Raw genomic sequence first — 17,969 nt, forward strand, 5'->3', positions numbered from 1 at the left:
ACATCAACTGAAGTTAAACATTACGAACGGTGGCGTTTACTTCAGTTTCCTGCTCACCGCTCATTCACTGTTTAAAGCAATCAAGTTTGTATTCACATTGAATTCTAGAAACATCTTTGTTACATGTTTAGTTTTGTACAAAAGAGCAGTCTGCCAAAGTTCTGCAAGGTTCCACTAAAAGGAGAATGTGACCCAGAGCCAGGTAGTTCTTACACCATCCTATAAAGTACCCAGGTAAAATCTTGTTTCTTTTAGTGCAGAAGGACTCAGATGGCAGGAGCTGGTATCTGGCTGTAATGACTTCTTCAACAGTGTTAAAGCTAGACCACTCTGTAGCTGCAAATGGCTCTTTTTCTGCCTTTCTTAGCAGTCTGCTTACTTGGAGAGGGAACTTGAACTGTTACTTGAAGAGCATTCTGTTTTAAAGGTTTCTGCATTGTTTAAGGTGGGACAATCTGTCCTTTCCTCTCTCTGACTCTGTAACAAGTAGAGTAAACATTCAACCTTGTCCAAGTCTCCTGGCTGGTCTACCTCCTTAATAGCTAACTTCCACTGTGACTTATTTCTCAAGGTGATGTCTCAGCTCTTTCATTCTTTTCTGGTTATTTTCTGTCGAATTTCAAGTCAGTGTACTCTGTGTCAGCAGAACACTCTTGTAAGCTAGTGCACAGTGCAAGTAAGTTGCCATGAATTCTCACGTATTCTGATCGGTGTGACTGCTGATCTCCTGCATGCCTTACAGATTTGTGTTACAGATTTAAGATCTGGCTTCACTGAAGCATTTAAAAATGGTTTGCTAAATAGCAGTTGACCATGTTCAAGGGAGTTTTTCAGCTCAGCAATCCCAAAATTATGTGAATGGTATATATAGAATAGTGTGTACGTATATATATGTGTGTGTGTGTATAGAGAGAGAAAAGTCTCCTGAAGAGCTAGTCTGTCACTGACATTATCCATTTGTAAATTAACACTTTCTGTGCTCAAATGGTTAATCTAGCACTGTCGTGGAAGTGCTGGACCTGTAGTGTATTTGCAGAGTATCTTCAGTGCACTTAAGCAGTAAAACTGCCATGTAAAGGACTATGAGACCTGCTTTTCTGTCACACGCGTGGCTGGCCCAGCACTGTCCCTGACCATGCAGTAAGCTCGGTATTTGTTGACTTAAGAGTTTTACTTCTATGATGTGTAAACTCCCTCGGTGTGTTCCCAGCAAGATTGTGACTGCTCATACTCCCTACAGAAAGGTAAAGAAGCTAGAATAGTTCAACCAGTCCAAAAGGCTGTTCGTCACCAATGGAAGTGGGATTCTAGATTACCTCATCGATTTGCCATCTGTAACCAGAAAAAACAGTTTCTTATAAATACAGTTATGATAAATATGACCAATTATTGTTATTTAATAACAATACTACTTCTTTGGGGACAGATTTCTTGCCTCCTTCAACATTCATTGTTTTAATTCCTGCTCTTCCCTTCCCCCTTCACACCCCCCATGTAAAGCTAATTATTATCTCTTGTCCTTAGTCTCCTGCTGACCAGTGTAAGAAAATCCATGCTGGTGATGAGGTGATCCAGGTCAACCATCAAACTGTGGTAAGTATTTTGGAAACTCTGCTCTGCAGGCTTTGACTATTCCCACTGCTAAAAAGGTAATAGTTCTTCTTAGAAGGTAACTTTGCCAGACTAGACTATTATTTATGCCTTTTAATATATCATAACCCCTGCTTATGCCTAATAAGAAAAGGCATGAGTTGAGTCAGTAACCAGCCCAGAAGGATTAAGCCGAATTTACATTTTGCACAGCTGCTGTTCAACATCATACTCTTTCTATACGGAGATCCAAGAATATTTCATTGAAGTTCTTAGGCTTCTCATTACGGATATGACAGCTGGTTTAACTTTTTCTCTTAAACAGAATTTTGCATTCTGTTTAATACAGGATTCAGATTAAAAATGCAGAAGTGCTGTAACAGCCATATATTCTGAATCTGCTGGGGTGAAAAAACCATAAAGACTATTAAAGTGTTGATAGAAATCTGTCAGATTTTGCTTTTGTGCATTCTTGCATGCAGGTTTATTTTTAAACAGATGAGCAGTTTTATAAAACTAGTGAAACTATTAATCTGTTTAAAAATCACGTAAGCCTGTGGATGAAGAAGTGCTGGGCCTAAGGTATTGTACATTATTTACGTACATTTAAACACGCCTTCCATTGCACTTCTTTCACAGCTGTATGATGTATTGTGTAACTGCGTGTATATAAAACTTCATTTCATTTTCTGTAGAAACGCAGAAATGTTTCTGCAGCATTCGTAGAATTGTATCCTGACTTAAAACACATGTGACTTCACTTGAAGAATTAATAATTTTTTTTCACATTATTTGTAATTGAGCTCTAAAAGCCTATCAGAGTACCTACCTGAAAACCTACAGAGCCAAGGTTGAAAGATTACATTTTTCTTCCTATTTTGTGATGACACAAGCTGCTGCCTTCTAACTGATGGTAGTTCCAATGTTGACAATTACTGAAAAAAATGCAGTCAAATTTTATCCCAGTACTATCTTAAGTCATACAGACTGTCCCTTTAAACAAAATAAAATTGTGTGTTGCAGAAGAATGGAAGCAGTGCTGCTGGCACTGCAGGTGAAAGCAACACTTGTATTTTTTGCTTATTATCATGAGTAGCATTGTGACAGTGGCGATGACTTCCTGAAGGGCTTATAATTTAGCCATTTAACTTTGTCTTGCTGAACCCCATCTCCAAACACGGCAGCAGCAAAATTAAGAAATCTCTCTGTCATTTGCATGAGGGGGAAACATGAAAGTCTGACTATCAAAATCTTATGATTAGAGAGCAAATATTTTCTCTTGAAAAGAAGCATAACTTATTCATTTACACTTCAAATGCTACTGCAACATGCAGCTCTTATCTATATTAGAGGGCTTCTATGAGTTGTCATAGTTACAAGTTGAAATATGCATTAGACTGGCTTTCTCCATCAAACATACTCTTGAAGTGACAGACCTGATTTAATCTTTACTCCCACAGGTGAAATCCCCTCATTTAACTTCTCAAAAATTGGCTTTCTGGATAGCAACTCTTTCCATGTGTGTTACTACAACAGGCCCAAGGTGTTTGATACTTGTGATCTCTTTCCAGCTAAGGGCACAGCACCAACAGCTGAGTCAAGTGGCATAAAATACATTTTTTCTAAAATAACCCACTATTAATTATTCATTCTGAAGTTTATAACAAGCTAAGAAAAGAGATAAATGGCAAGCTGTTTCTTTTGGAAATTTATTCTTCCTTTGAAATGGCTGGGAAAGTCTCATTCTGTCTTTGCTGTGACTTTGGACAGTCAGACAGTAATACTGAGCGTTTGCATGTTCAGAGGCATGTGTCCAACCCCCTTCCCCTCCTGGACTGGAAGTGTTAATGTTTTAAGTATCCCTTTGATCTTCAAGCGTGCCCTTTAAGTCACTTCTGGTACGTCTTGCTGCAAACTACACTTAGCTGTGTTCCTTCTTCACCCAAGTTATCACGAGTTGTGATGATCAATACCATGCTTGTAATTACCATTATTTCCATTAGAGGACTAGAATAATTCAAAGGCAGCAGCTCATTAAATTTCCATGTAATCAATATTTTAATACCAGCAAGACCAGCTCATAAAATTGAGGTGTAACCCATTTGAAATTAATGACCGGAGGGGTAATTAAGTAACCTGAGAAAAGAAAAGCTTGCGTATCTGTGGTGGTCTTACAGGTTTTCCAGAGCTGTAAACTGTTGCTCACCAAGCAGAGGAGCATGGATTTGTGCCTGCACAGAGTCCTTGCTAGAACCCAATGCTTCCTCATACCAGCCTTTGACTCCACAGCTTATCAAAAGCAAGTGCCAGTAGAAGTAAAATTGCAAAAGAGAAAAATACAGAGCAGTTTGAAATTCTACCTAGCCAAAGTGTGCTTGTTCAGCTGCTTTGTGTTCTCACTTCTCACAAGGATCTCCAGCCGTTTTTCTTGCCTGGTAGTTGGTAGTGCCATTTCTACCATTAGTTTGGTTTCTGGACTGGAGATAAATGCTTGCTTCTTTCTGCCTCTCTGCAAAACTTTTATTCAGTATTTTATCCCCTTTTTAAAGTCACATGTCACATCTTCCTACCCTCTAAAATAAATGGATTGCATTTTCCCTTCACCTTGTTCTGGAGCTGAAAGAATTGGAGTGTTTATTTCTCTAATGTATCATTCAGTTCAATTTATTCCATATGAAGCATTTAGCATTGCTCTGTGAAGAGGCAAACTACTGCATTTAGTATCCTAAATACTTCCTGGGTTGTTACAGAATTTTCAAGGTAGTTAAAATATTATTTACAATATACATATCCGGTGAAATCCATGATCTCCTGTCTCGTGTTGGTTTTTCATAGAGACTCTACTTACAGCATTAAAAGCCTAGGTGATAAAAATATAGGTGTTAGCATTATTTCTTATTCATACTTTTATGTATTCGTTGGTAAAGGAAGCTCCGTGCTTTCATAAAATGTATCCACAGCTTAAGTTATACAGCGTAAAGATGGAGAAATGTGCTTTCTTTAGATATTTCTATGCTTCAGAGATTCTGCATCCCACAGATTTATTTTTGTTGTCCTACAGAGACATTTTCTTAAGACTGAAGTCTCTGTAGCATTTTAGTTGTCTATCAAATATAAATCCCATTCAACACATTGTGTTTTGAATGAATCTGTTCTGAAGACGATTACATACAGTCATTTTGTATTGCCAATAGGGAAAATACTTCCCTGGTTAGAGAAAGTATGGATCTCTTTTAATAGATTCCAATCCTACAACTGACTACTGGCATAATTTAATCTGATTTTGACTGAACTAGGCCAATGTATTTTCTAGAGAAATTCATATTCACTCATTTCATAAGATCATTAGAGTTTTAAAACTTTCATTGATGTTCCCACAACCTGTAATAAATTGTTCCGGTAGTTAATTATTCTCATTGCTGGGGAAAAAAAAAAGTCATTTTATTTGTAGTCTACATTTGTCTGGCACAAGCTTACAGTCCTTTGATCTTGATATATTTTTATCTATTAGATTGAAGAGCAGGTTTCTCATTTAGGTATTTTCAGGACGCAATCAAATTACCTCTTCAGCTTTTTTTGGTAAACTGGATAACTTGAGCACTTCCAGTTTGTCATCCTAATGCATGATCCTCCTCAACCACCTCTTTAAATTCCCAACTGTAATACTTTGCATATTTAACACTGAGTTGCAGAACTGTACAGTGACAGCATTCATTCATGGGTAGGGCAGTACTCCTGTGCTAAAACAGTACAAAGGAGACTACGTTAATGTAGCCATTACCAACTAGCTGTTACAGAATCACAGAATCAACCAGGTTGGAAGAGACCTCAGGGATCATCGAGTCCAACCGTTGCCCTGACACCACCCTGTCAACTAGACCATGGCCTAAGTGCCATGTCCAGTCTTGTCTTAAACCCCTCCTGAGATGGTGACTCCACCACCTCCCTGGGCAGCCCCTTCCAATGTCTAATAACCCTTTCTGTAAAGAAATTCTTCCTAATGTCCAACCTGAACCTCCCCTGGCCAAGCTTGAGGCTGTGTCCTCTTGTCCTATCGCTGGTTGCCTGGGAGAAGAGGCCGACTCCCACTGCGCTACAACCTCCCTTCAGGTAGTTGTAGACTGCACTAAGGTCACCTCTGAGCCTCCTCTTCTCCAGGCCAAACACCCCCAGCTCCCTCAGCCGTTCCTCGGAGGTCAGACCCTCCAGACCCTTCCCCAGCTTGGTCACCCTCCTCTGCACTCGCTCCAACACCTCAACATCTTTCTTGAAGTGCGGGGCCCAGAACTGAACACAATACTCAAGGTGCGGCCTCACCAGTGCCGAGTACAGAGGGCACTCTTTTTAAAAGGCTTGTGTTCGTTTTTCATTCGTACATAGGCAAAAATGAAACTAAGAGGACACTTTTATTATTTTTTTCCTTTAAAAACGAAACTGTAATTTCAGTTTGACTCTTTCCATCAGGAAGTCCATTTTCAGAGGAGAATCATTATCCATTTTGAAACTGAGAGAGGAGTAAGCTTTTAAACAGGTTTAAGAAGATATAGACTTGGAAATAGTTGTACTGTCCCTGCATTCGAGTGGAGTCAGCACAGATAACAGCATTTCTAATCCTGGAGGCATTGCTCTGGGATTGTGTAGCTGTAGCAGAGGATTAAGTATGCTGATGATGTCAGTCCCATCGAATTGCTGGATGTGTGGACTGAAGCATTTTGGGCTTGACGTGGCTAGAATATTTTGGCTGTATGTTTTCAAAATTATTCTTATTACCTACAATTAATATACTCATTTTATATAAAGCATTATCTGTATTAAGTAAGAAATATCACATAGCTGGGAGGTACCTATATTCATACTCTTTTTTTTTATCCCCTGAAACCAATTATATTAACAAATATATTAAAAATATTAACAAAATAGGACCACTTGTTTTACATTGCTTTTCAAATAACTTTTCAATGTAGGTGAGAGGTTGTGGTTTTTTTTTTTAAAGAGTTGAGAAATTATCAAAGGAAAGCAACTTACAAATTATATAATGTAACAATTGAAAGAGTTAGAAATGAAAGACTACGTGGAATCTGGTCTAACCAAGGAACACTGTAATACAATTATAAAGATCAAAGAAAAAATAATAGTACTTTAGGCAAGAAATTAATTAAATCAGGCGATTCACCACTGCCTGTTAAGATCATTTAATCATTATCCAATTTCCTTATTTGCTTTTTTGCTTGTCCTTCTTGCTTATTATATTTTAATAAAACAGCATAAGAAACTTTAAAAATAAGTTATACGTTCTGAATTACTGCCACACTAACTTTTTACTTTTCCCTACAGTAACAACAGGCAATAGTGTTCTGCCAGTGCCTTGTAGATCTTTACTTCGTCTCTTATAAAATTACACAGAAGTGCTGAATATGTCACTGTACATTTATTTGTTTTGAAAATTAATAATTACATCTTAGGTTTCATGGGTAGTATATTTTCTGTGGCTCAGTTGAAATAGTAAATTTCACATTGTCTTTTTTTTAAGCTGTTTTATGTATGGGACATGATTCTTTAGTCAGAGAATTGGGACTGTCATGCAGTTAAAATAGGGTAAAATTAAATCTAAGAGAGTCACTAACCAAGGAACACTTCTTTCTTTCAATTTTGCATAACAAGGATAGTATCATAGAGCAAAGAGAAGAAAACCAGTCATAACAAATATATACACATATTCAGGATGGAGGCAAAGTTGGATAATTTAATGCTAAATCATCTACATCTCAGTTTTCTGAAGAGAGTGAAACTTTCAATTGCAAGTCCCTAAGCAAGGATTTTTAATGAATTGTCTGCTTTGGGATAACATTGTGTGCTGGGGAAATGTAAGAAGGCAAAACTTACTAGTCAGTACTGCACAAGTTCTGTAGGTGCTTTAGAGAGGAAAGGATAATGGAAGACATGAAGGAAAATGTCATGTAAGGTGAAATGAAGCATAAATTTATGAAAAGTAAATTGTGTTAATGTTCTACGTTTGATAATTTTTCAGACAACAGAAATCTTGCAGGTCCAAACAAGTATTGATCTAGATGCCTGACCATCTGTAAAATATTTGATCCACTTCTGTATAGAAAAGTGTTTGATAAACTAGGGAAAACGGAAAACTTTTTTTTTTTTTGAGGATTAGAAATTGAAGGTCATTTAATAGGACAGAGAGCAATAATAATGCTTTTAGTAATTCCTCTTGAAAGCTAGATGTTACTCAGGAGCAACTGGCAAGACTCCAGAAGTCAGAATGCAGTAATTAATCCCAAATCAACCAAGCACTGTAGAGGTGATGTGACTGAAAATGACAAAGATGAACTTGGAATTAATCAGGAACACATTTCCAGGAGAAATAGTTTTAATGCCATTGTCTTGACATTGGTAATATCTTGTCTGAAATACTGTGCGATGTTCGGGTCATTTACAGTCATCAAAGGTGTGAAGTTACATATGAACATTAAAAACTGTAATGGGTAAAAAAGAAAATGTATCATCTGTCTCATATGAAGAGAATTTTTTTAAGGATTTCAATTTGGTTAACCCAGCCAGCTAGGTCTGAGACAGAATTCCTCTTTCTTAACAGACAGAGGCTATAAAGACCAGAAAGAGAAAGAACTCTTTAAGGTAATAAACAATGTTGTGCGAGAACAAGCATCCACACAAACACCTGTAAGTAAATCTCTGGTAGAATTTAAGAGGTCTGCCTAGGATGGGGGTTGAAGGACTGATGAAAATGATTACGTTATAGTTGCCTGCAGCTATGTAGAACAGTAAACAAATGGATGTAGTAGCCTAGAAGTGCTCTTTCAGTTCTAACACCTTTGCTTTGTTGTGTAAGGTGTTTGTTCTGGTATCTCTAAATAGCTGTTGTTTTTAACTAATGTAGTTGCATTTTCATACTTGAAAAGGTTATCCTTTGGAATGATGGATGCTATGTGCATGCATGGTCGGCAGCCCAGTACCCTTTCATACTGCTCGTCATCAAATCACAGACTTTCAAGATTACAGACATTGTCAAGAGCCCTGGCACAATGAAATAATTTCAGCACTAAATTATTGGTGTCAGGATATTTATTGTATTAACATCCTAGATGTATGTTTGTTGAATTGTAAATTTGAGTCTTAATGAGAGCTTATTTTAGATGGAGGTAAAGCTGTAAATGTAGTGCCAGGTCACACCATCTGTGTTTCAGCACACTGTGTGTTGTGAAATACAAGTAGGAAAAGGAAAGATAAAAACCGAAGGGGAGATGTCATGAGAATTACTTCTTCCCCCAAAAAATGTCATTCTGTTTGCAAACAAATTGCCATGATACTTATTCTCAGGATTCTGCCTTTCGAAAAGACTTAATAATGCATGTCTTCCAGTAGCAGATCTTACATCTTCTTGGAATCTTGTTGTATTTCTCCATTAGTTAATGAAAAAACTACGTAAAATAATGGGAGAACATTTGTTTTTCCATCATCGATTGTTGTTAGTAACAGTTAGGATATTAATAAGAAGAGCTAATCGGCTACAGGTGTTAATGACAAGCTTCCCATTCAGTGACAGAAAGTAATCTTATGAATTTCCAGCATATTTTTGTTTAATAATAATTTTTGATTTCCATGTTAATCAAACATATTCCCTTGATTAATTCCCTAACAAGGCGAAAGGAATTATAGACTTAAAATACAAAGTGATGATACTCTCTTTCCTTAACAAAAAGTTGAGTTTACACAAGCCTTTTTTTTTTTTAATGCAAATATGAAGAGAGGTCATACTCTTGAGGTTCGAGTAAGTATCCAGATGGCTTTGCTTATGTATTTGAAGAGCCTTGAGGGGAAACATCTGTCCTGGTTCATATAAGGGTTACTGCAGTCAAAGCAGAATTACGTGTTTTCAGGTGGGGTACAGTATAGTATGTTCTAAATATTTAGAAAATATTGTCCTGTACAACTGACGTCCAGATCAAATGCCTAACAAAGTAGTTCTTAAATGCGTGTTTAGTTAATGCTGTCTCTCTCCATCCTAGGTAAGGTTAAAGCTGGCATATGATTCAGTGAGTAAAATATGCACAAGTCACAAACAAATTAAGGCGTAACCTACCTTCCTTCTGTGAGATGCACTTTGTATTTTTGTATTACTTAGAACTTTTTCATTCTTTGGAGTCCTGATAGGTGTTTGGGGTTTGATAAGGCAGTGAAGGAACTGAGGAACCACACTTCTGCCTTTTTTTTTGTGTGTCGTTAAGAATTTTTTGTATTAGTTTGTTTTTCATACAGATCATCAGTGAGTCATGATCAGCCAGGTGTAGCCTCTATTTTAAAAAAGGAGAAAAGGTGCCTGTCCAGCATGAACAGTTTGGATTTCTAAAAATCCCTATTGCTGGTAGTGGGCATTCCAAATCACATTCATACAAATCTAGATCTTCTAAATAAGAAGGAACAAAGTCAATATAGGGAGACTCTAAAGAAGATGTTGGAGAACTAGAAAACAAACTAGTTTACTGTAGGTTAATGAAAGTGAGTTATGTTTTTCTGGACATTAGTTATGCAGTCCCAGCTTCAAAATTATCAGGTTTAGGTATACAAAGTTACTACAACATTGTGGATATTTAAATCATTATACTTTTATGGAAAATAAATTTAGTATCATAGGAATTAATATTTTTTGAACTACTGTCTTGTACGTTTTATGAGAAAACTAACAAATCCTTTAACATAGACAGTAATACACATTTCTTTCCCTGGAGCCCTTCTTTCCACACTGAGAATGTAAAAACCAATAAAAATTATTGATTAGAGTGATCCTTAGTGTAAACCAAAATCTTACACTTCTGCCTGCCTCTTACCATTTTCAGTGAGGTTTTTTTTGCATTCTTTGAAGTTTCTTCCACATTTAGCATCTAAATTTTTTTAAAAACACATTTTTTTGCTAAAATTAAGAAATCAATCATTTTAAGGCAGTAAGTATCAAAGTTTCTGTGATCCTAATCTCGTGTCCCCGTGGTAGCAATTCTGTTGCTGGCATCTGACTGTTGTCCTTTGAGTTATGAAGACAGACAACAGCAGGCATGTGGCTTTCCGTATTCTAGGTTTTGTAGGCCCAGTTTATAAAGAGATAAAAAATAGTGCACTGTATTTCGATAGGCAAATATGTTTAGCAGAGAACAGTGCACCATGACCAGAGCTTTACTATGCTGTGCAGAGATCACATAATAATGTCTTTCTGAATTTGTTGATTTGAATGTAATGGGTATCCTAATTGCTTCGACTTCATTTATTCAGGAAAATAAAAAAAGTATCACATTAGTCTTTTTTTCCCCTTCATTAGTCTAATTTTAATGTTAACTTTCATTACTGAGTGAAAGATCTTAACCCATATTGTAGAATCTGATCAACTGAATGTATATGCTAAAAATGTTAAAGGAGCAAAATACCCTTTTGCTGAATACATCTCACCGTAGCTAGAAGTTAGCAATTGCTATTAAAGACTGATTCTTTAACAATAGATGTCAAAATCTGTCTCAAGGACTGGTTTTCAGCTAAGATTTTTTAATCCACTGTAATGACTTCTATTTTTTCAAAGGTATTTTTAGTAATACAATTTATAATAACATGTCCAAATTCCTAAGAGCATTTTATCATCGCCTAGTAGTAATGACTGCAGACTGTTCTCTAATAGATCTTGGTATTTAATGGTTTTGTCATTAAGGTTCTCATTGGAATAATTTATCATTAACTTAATTATTTATCATTCTTTTCTAAAAGGAGCTCATGGAACTCTAAAGATTTCATCATTCTGAAAATCACATCAATCTATAAAAATCAAAAATAGTTCATTCTTAATTCTATAATTGAGTAAAAAAAAAATATAAATATAGCCTCTGTCACTTTATAAACAAAGCACAAACTGGAAGAGTTCATTTGGAATGCAAGTTAACATATTTGCATTTGTTTGGCTGTGGCCTGTTTAGAATCAGTACCATTTTCTGGTTTCCTGTGGCCAGTGCATTTTCAGAAATTTTTCAATAGAACAGCAACATGAAAAATAGAACTTTAAAAAGCTATTAAAATCCTTTTTAGAGTTACAACACATATTGCAGTCCTTTCCAAGCCAAATGTTCACACTTGGGATCCTGACTCTGTCCCGCTGTGGAGACAGGCTAGAACCTCACAGTTTATCTCTTAACTTCTCTTCAGCCCTTATCAGAGGATTGATTTTGACTGAAATCTCTTCAGGGTTGCCTTTATTGTTTTCCCTCCATCTTCATGTGTAAACAGATATAATATTCCTCTAAGAGGAAGTAATTATAAACCATACTTGATATACTATGGTGATATATGTAGGCTGCTCTGCTTCTGAGCACCTAAATATTTTTCTTTTTTTTTTTATTTTTCTTTTTTTTTAATAGCAGTGGGAATACACATTTTGGTGAGAAGGGCAATTATGATTAAAATGTTACAGTGTACTCTGACAGGTCAAACGTAGTCAAAAGGCATAGTAAATACAAAAGCACTTAATGCTTGCACATACTTGTACAGTTACTGCTCTGGTATTCCTTAAGCTTTTCATTCTTAAACGTTCACTTTGAGGCTGCTGCGATTTGGCCTCAGAAAGGTTGTGGCCGGAGAAGTGCTGTACGAACACAGCATTCTAATTCCTGTTCAGTACAGACCAGCTTGACACTAGGGCTTAAGACTTGTAGTAGTTATAACACTTATGACAGGTCTTTACTGTGGTCATTTATTGCTACTGTAAAAAACTGCCGTGTTTGGAATAGAAAATGGAGGAGAGAGTCTAATACAGGCACTTTTAGAGGTGCTGGGGGCTCAGCTTTCCTGTGAAAGAAATTGACCTTTGAAAACTATATTCCATGCAGGACTGGATCCATACTGCTTTGTTTAGCAGAACTGTGGGTAGAAAGTAACCATCAGTGTTCAAATTAAAACCTGACTCACTTAAGCAATGTTTTAGAAAGGATGCAATATTTAAAAGGGTAAGTGGAGAGTCTATCCTGCACCTATTCACTTTCCTTGAGTGGCAGATCTGGAAATCATGTGTGAAGTGGAGAAGATGCAAATAAGTAAGGCTAAGAAAATCCTCCCAAGTCCTCCCTAGAAATACTTACGCATGCCTTGCTGTTCCCCAGAGCTGAATACGAACCAGTCACCTAATTGTCATGTGCAAGGGGTTACTCTCTCCAGTGATTCCTTTCTAGGTAGGCTTGTTCTTGTAGTTGGAGTTACTTCAGCACGATCCTTGGTGTACTTCCCCAAAATAACAAGATGAGACTAAACAGAGGCAATAGCTTCGACTTTGAGACCAAGATGTGAATAACTAAGAGTCTCCTTTAGTCGTACCTTTGTTCTGACACCAGTGGAAGAGAGACAAATTTCAACATCTGTGGTGCAAGTCTGGTTATCTAGAGCAGGTCACAAGTATATTGACAGAAAATACAAGCGTTAGAAGCGGATGTTAGCAAATCCTATAAGCATTGCAAGTATTTCTGTCTGTCAGTACTAACCTGGATATTACAGAGTATCATTTTTTGAGACTGTATTATTAAAGAAGCTTCTTCAATAATAATGTTACTCAGTAAACAGGGCAAACCAACTTTAATGATAATTCCCTGTGAAGTGCCAGGTGGTAGGAATTCCTTGTTTTATTCGTAGTGAACAACCTAATACATTATTTGCTTATAGGAAAGGTAAAAGGACTGCTGAATGGAGCCAAATTTATTCTCTTATTTACAGTAGTACAATTTCACTGATTTCAGTGGTGTAACTTGGAAGATTGGTTGAGCTTTAGAAAAATGTGAATTTTTATGAATTTCACTTTCAGTTCTGAATTTACGTATCTGACTGTTTTGATACCTTTTGTTGTTGTTGTTTTTTTCTTGTGTGCCTGTGGAAATATGGATAGAAATTCAGCAGCACTTAAATATGTTAGAAACTACTTCTATCGTAAACATCTTTATGTACTGTCATTTATATTATTATTCAGTTTTAAAACCTCTTCAACCATTCAGGATAATAGGATAGTGTAAGCATTCATTTAAAAAAAAAAAAAAAACATAAAAATACATTTTCTGTTTTCATGTATAAACAGTTCATGGTAAATTCATATTTAAATAATCAAGAGGATTAAGAAATGTCTCTAAGTAGCTTTTTGTGAGCAGCACATATAAAATCCTTTCAGCACTAGTGATATTCTTTTTTTATGGCTATGTTTACAATTTATAGAAACTTGAATTACTCAGCTCTATCCAGGGGCTGTATAAATAAATCAAGTAAATGATCGTTTATCTTCAGTTAGGATCTTAAAGCTGTTGCATACATGTTACATATGTTGCTATAGCACAGTCTGTCTTCCTCCTCAGCAGCGAATGTTTCAACTGAGGATCCAGACTGAAATTATTTCATGACTGCTAGTCCTCATCATTTGATTTAAAATGTACAGTGATCTCATAAATTATTAAAAGGGAGACAGCGTTCACTGATGCCTTATTTTGTTGAGAAATGTAGCTAAAAAAAAAATCCAGCTTCAGCAGCATCATTTCAGTCCAACAGAAGTAATCAGACGCAGTTTATAAAAACTGCTTATGTTTGCAAAGAGTAGGCTGTAACAGACCTTTTCAGTTAATAGAAGACTTCCTTCACATTTAAAGTTAAACGGAAAGCTTTCAAAATTCAATTATTTTTCCTTAGGTTGGCTGGCAGTTAAAGAACCTGGTAAATGCATTGCGGGAAGACCCAAATGGAGTGATTTTAACCTTGAAAAAACGTCCTCAGAATACTCTGGTTTCTGCTCCTGCCCTTCTGAAGAATGTGAGGTGGAAACCTCTTGCACTTCAGGTAAGGCTGTTGCAATGCTGGTGTAAATGCTGGTAAATCCTTTGTTCAAGAGAAAACACTCGAATTTTTCCTCCCAGTGAAAGGAACAGGAGCCTCTAGAGAGTCCCAAATCCCTTTGAAGCAGGGTGCTGAGATAAGTTTGTGTGGCAATACTGTATGTGGCAGTAAGATTGTTTTCCTCCATTTTTTTGTGAAGTTGGGAGCCGCAGGAATTCATAGAAGGAAAGAACATTTACTAATAGGGTTACTGAGGAACAAGGCAGTGGAACGTTCAGTAGCTTGCTTTGACTGGCAGAGGCAACATTGCCACCCTGTTTCCATTATTTCACAGTCTGTCAAAGCTACTTGTTTGTAATCGAGTGTGTCAGACCTTTTAAATTTCAGGAAAAGTCTGCTTCTGTTCCACATCTCTCATCGAGGCTGAGGTTTTGGTAGCAATTCTAATAGAACTCTGATACTTTCTGCATACTTATTCCTTGAAATCCTGTTGATATGAAAAAAATCAATTGTGAACGTCACAACTGGTTCTTCCTACAGCATCAACATATGACTGACAGTAAAAATACTGAACTCAAAACGTCATTATTAGAGGAAATTTTTTTGAGTAAGTTAGTAACTGTGCGTGTTTATCTTTAACACTATATAACATTCTGTAATAAGTTTATGCACTTTCATAATGTGGAGGCTGCACAGAGTTGGTTTTATTTGGATCACATCATAAACAAATGTGTTTGTGCAAAATTTCTAAATTTTGAAATGAAACAAAGCAAACCCTTCAAGCCTATCTAGGCAAATTTCCTTTCTGCCTGGCACTTCTTGATTCTGTCATTCCTCAAAATGCCTAAACCCTACACAGCTGCTTCACTCAAGCAGTTTGTGTAATCCTTGCAGCTCAGGAGTGCTGACGCTTGAAGGGTTTAGTGCCATCTTTCCTGTCTCTGTCACTGCCTCTGCAGGAGAGGAAAGGGGCATTGTGACAGCCCGAGGAGATTCAGAACTCTTCAACTTTTTCTGTTATAAGGGTGTAGGAATTAACATTCTTCTCTCTAGCCAGATGATTCTGTAGCTACTTGTCAACTTCATATGAAGCCTCCAGGGGCAGCAAAATGGAAGTTGCATCTGCAACAGGGCTTCCATAGAGATCCTCTCTTTGTATTAGTACATTAAAGGATCATAATTCACAAGCAGCAGCAGTTCTGGAAGTTCTGTCAGTGTGAAAACGATACGTACTGTATACATGGCACGATGTTTTCCACAAAACATGCCAACCTTTGTCATGGTAGCCAGATAAGTGAAAGTGCACCAAGCTGGTTTTGTGGAATTATCAACAGTTTCTATTTTTGTGATGTGTCCTCTCCTGTTGACCCAGAATGCAAGAGTCCCTGAGGGTCAAAGGGTGCTTTAAGTGTCGTTCCCACTAGGATATGTTTCTTCTATATCGGAGAATAGTGCAGTGAGGGATATAAATAAATCACTTTGGAAAATAAAAAGAGCATTGAGAGTGTTACTTCTTAACAGTGGATTCTGTAGTAAGATGTTGAAAACCAACTTTAGGTCATCTTTAGTCTTCATGCCACAGAAGCAAGCTCAAGTATTAGGACCTGGATCCATTTCAGGATGCAGTTCTTTGTTTTGCCTGTTTCCTACAGTTCTCACCTGGATCTAGTATTATTTATTGTTGTCATTAATGACTTGGAACTAGCATGATTAAATTTCAAGATTGAGTTTCCTGGACAGCTGACATAACAGCTTGATGCTGCTGGAAAGCAGTGATCTCACTTCCCCCTCCCTGTTCTTGGCTGCACAATGTCCTTGCCTTTGTTTGACTTTGGCATTTTTTTAGACTCTCTAGATCAGTTTAATTTGTTGAATTGGTAGGAAGGCTTCTGGTTTTATTTATTTGTTTTTCTGGAGTTTTCTACCACTAATGGATTAAACTGGCTCTCACAGAACAGAGGCTGTCAAAGGCTATTGACACACTCACAGAAATAAGCAGAAAACATTCAGCATAAACAGAAGATTTTGTACTTAGACAAAAGTAACCAGCCGCACGAATGTAGGGTATGGAATGTCCAGTTAAGCAACTATCTGTAGAGAGAGATCTCAGTTAAAGTAGATAAAAACTGAAAACAATTCAGCAAATGTCACACAAAAAGGATAATGTATACGGATGTGTTATATTTCATGTTGTGTAACACATATGGATTCATATATATTGCTCTACATGTGTTATTTGTCATGGTGTGTTACATATATGGATACACATATGGATATATGTAACGCATCATGAAAAATAAGACATGCATAGCAATTGCTCCATTCTGATTCAGTGTTGGTAAAAAATAAAACAAAAGCAGTACGTAATTAGGGAAGGAACAAAGGAATTAGGATTTAAGAACTTGAAATTCAGAGGCCAGAAATAATATTTGTTAACTCAAGTTGGTGCACAGCAGGAATGTTTTAAATAAAAGTTGTCATGTTTTCTATTATTGCTTAAGGCACTTAAAGATGTTATTAATAATTTTTCCACCATAATTATGTTTAAAATTATACCACATAGTTAATTTATTAATTACAAATGATACAGAATCTGTGAATCCTTATAAATTTATTTCTTGGTCTCATTGTAGTATTCCTTTGCTGTATGTAGTTTCCTTTGATGCTTAATTAACAACAGCAGAATGTTGATATATCCTACAATTATCATTCAGTGAGACAATATGTCAGTCATACTATTTTCTCATTCTGTCTCTAGTTGGCATTACGTGGTAGTAGAAGACTATTTTCATTTTTAAACTCTAGTTATCTTCCCATTCAATATAAAATGGCTCTTTCATCTGCAATGGCAAACAGTGCTCTGGTTTTTATAAAAGTGAGCACACTGGCAACTTCATTCAAATAAAATACAACATTTATTGTATTATTTTCTTTTTATTTACAGAAATTTTCTAATTGGAATAATCCTTCCTGTTACAACTGCTTGATCTAGAACATTAAACTTATTATTTATCTTGAGATATAGAATCTGTCTGGTGATATGAGTAGTAAAGCTTACGTCAACAGTGACAATTTTATCATAACTCTTATGTATTAGAAAATGCATGTTACGCTCTGCAGCTTTATAAGTAGCTTCAGAATAATTCTAGCCAAGTAGTTCATTTCAGATTTTCAAAACCATATGAAATTGGAGAGATGCTGCTTTGCACAAAAGAGAAATTCTATAGTGTTATGAGAACAGATGCTTGTAGAGAAAAAAAATGAAAATAACAAGTTGGTGTATATCACCCGAGTTATTTTGCAGTTCATAGCTTGGGTGCTGTACCCTGATAGAATTGCTCAGATGAACTCTGAAATTATCTTCTGCCCATTTACTTCACTACTTTACTATCTCAGTAAGAAACATCTTGGGCAAGGAAAGACTTGTAACACCTCAGACAAAGAAAATGCAGCAAGTAAGGAAGTTGTGTTTTGTTCTCTTAAATGTCTTGTATCAGAGGAGATGGTGAACAGTCATT

At 36.4% G+C, this 17,969-nt stretch overlaps 1 protein-coding gene across 1 annotated transcript in view; it reads left to right on the forward strand.

Moving 5' to 3' along the window:
* The window catches only part of LOC137669632 (connector enhancer of kinase suppressor of ras 2-like), a 196,367-nt gene that overhangs the window by 118,709 nt on the left and 59,689 nt on the right, over window positions 1–17,969 (forward strand). Inside the window, exons 9-10 of the mRNA XM_068411826.1 lie at window positions 1,525–1,593; window positions 14,308–14,454. Coding sequence (XP_068267927.1) covers window positions 1,525–1,593; window positions 14,308–14,454 — 216 coding nt within the window. The remainder of the gene's footprint in view (window positions 1–1,524; window positions 1,594–14,307; window positions 14,455–17,969) is intronic.

Source organism: Nyctibius grandis, chromosome 13 (assembly GCF_013368605.1).
Source record: "Nyctibius grandis isolate bNycGra1 chromosome 13, bNycGra1.pri, whole genome shotgun sequence".
Classification (NCBI taxonomy): domain Eukaryota; kingdom Metazoa; phylum Chordata; class Aves; order Nyctibiiformes; family Nyctibiidae; genus Nyctibius; species Nyctibius grandis.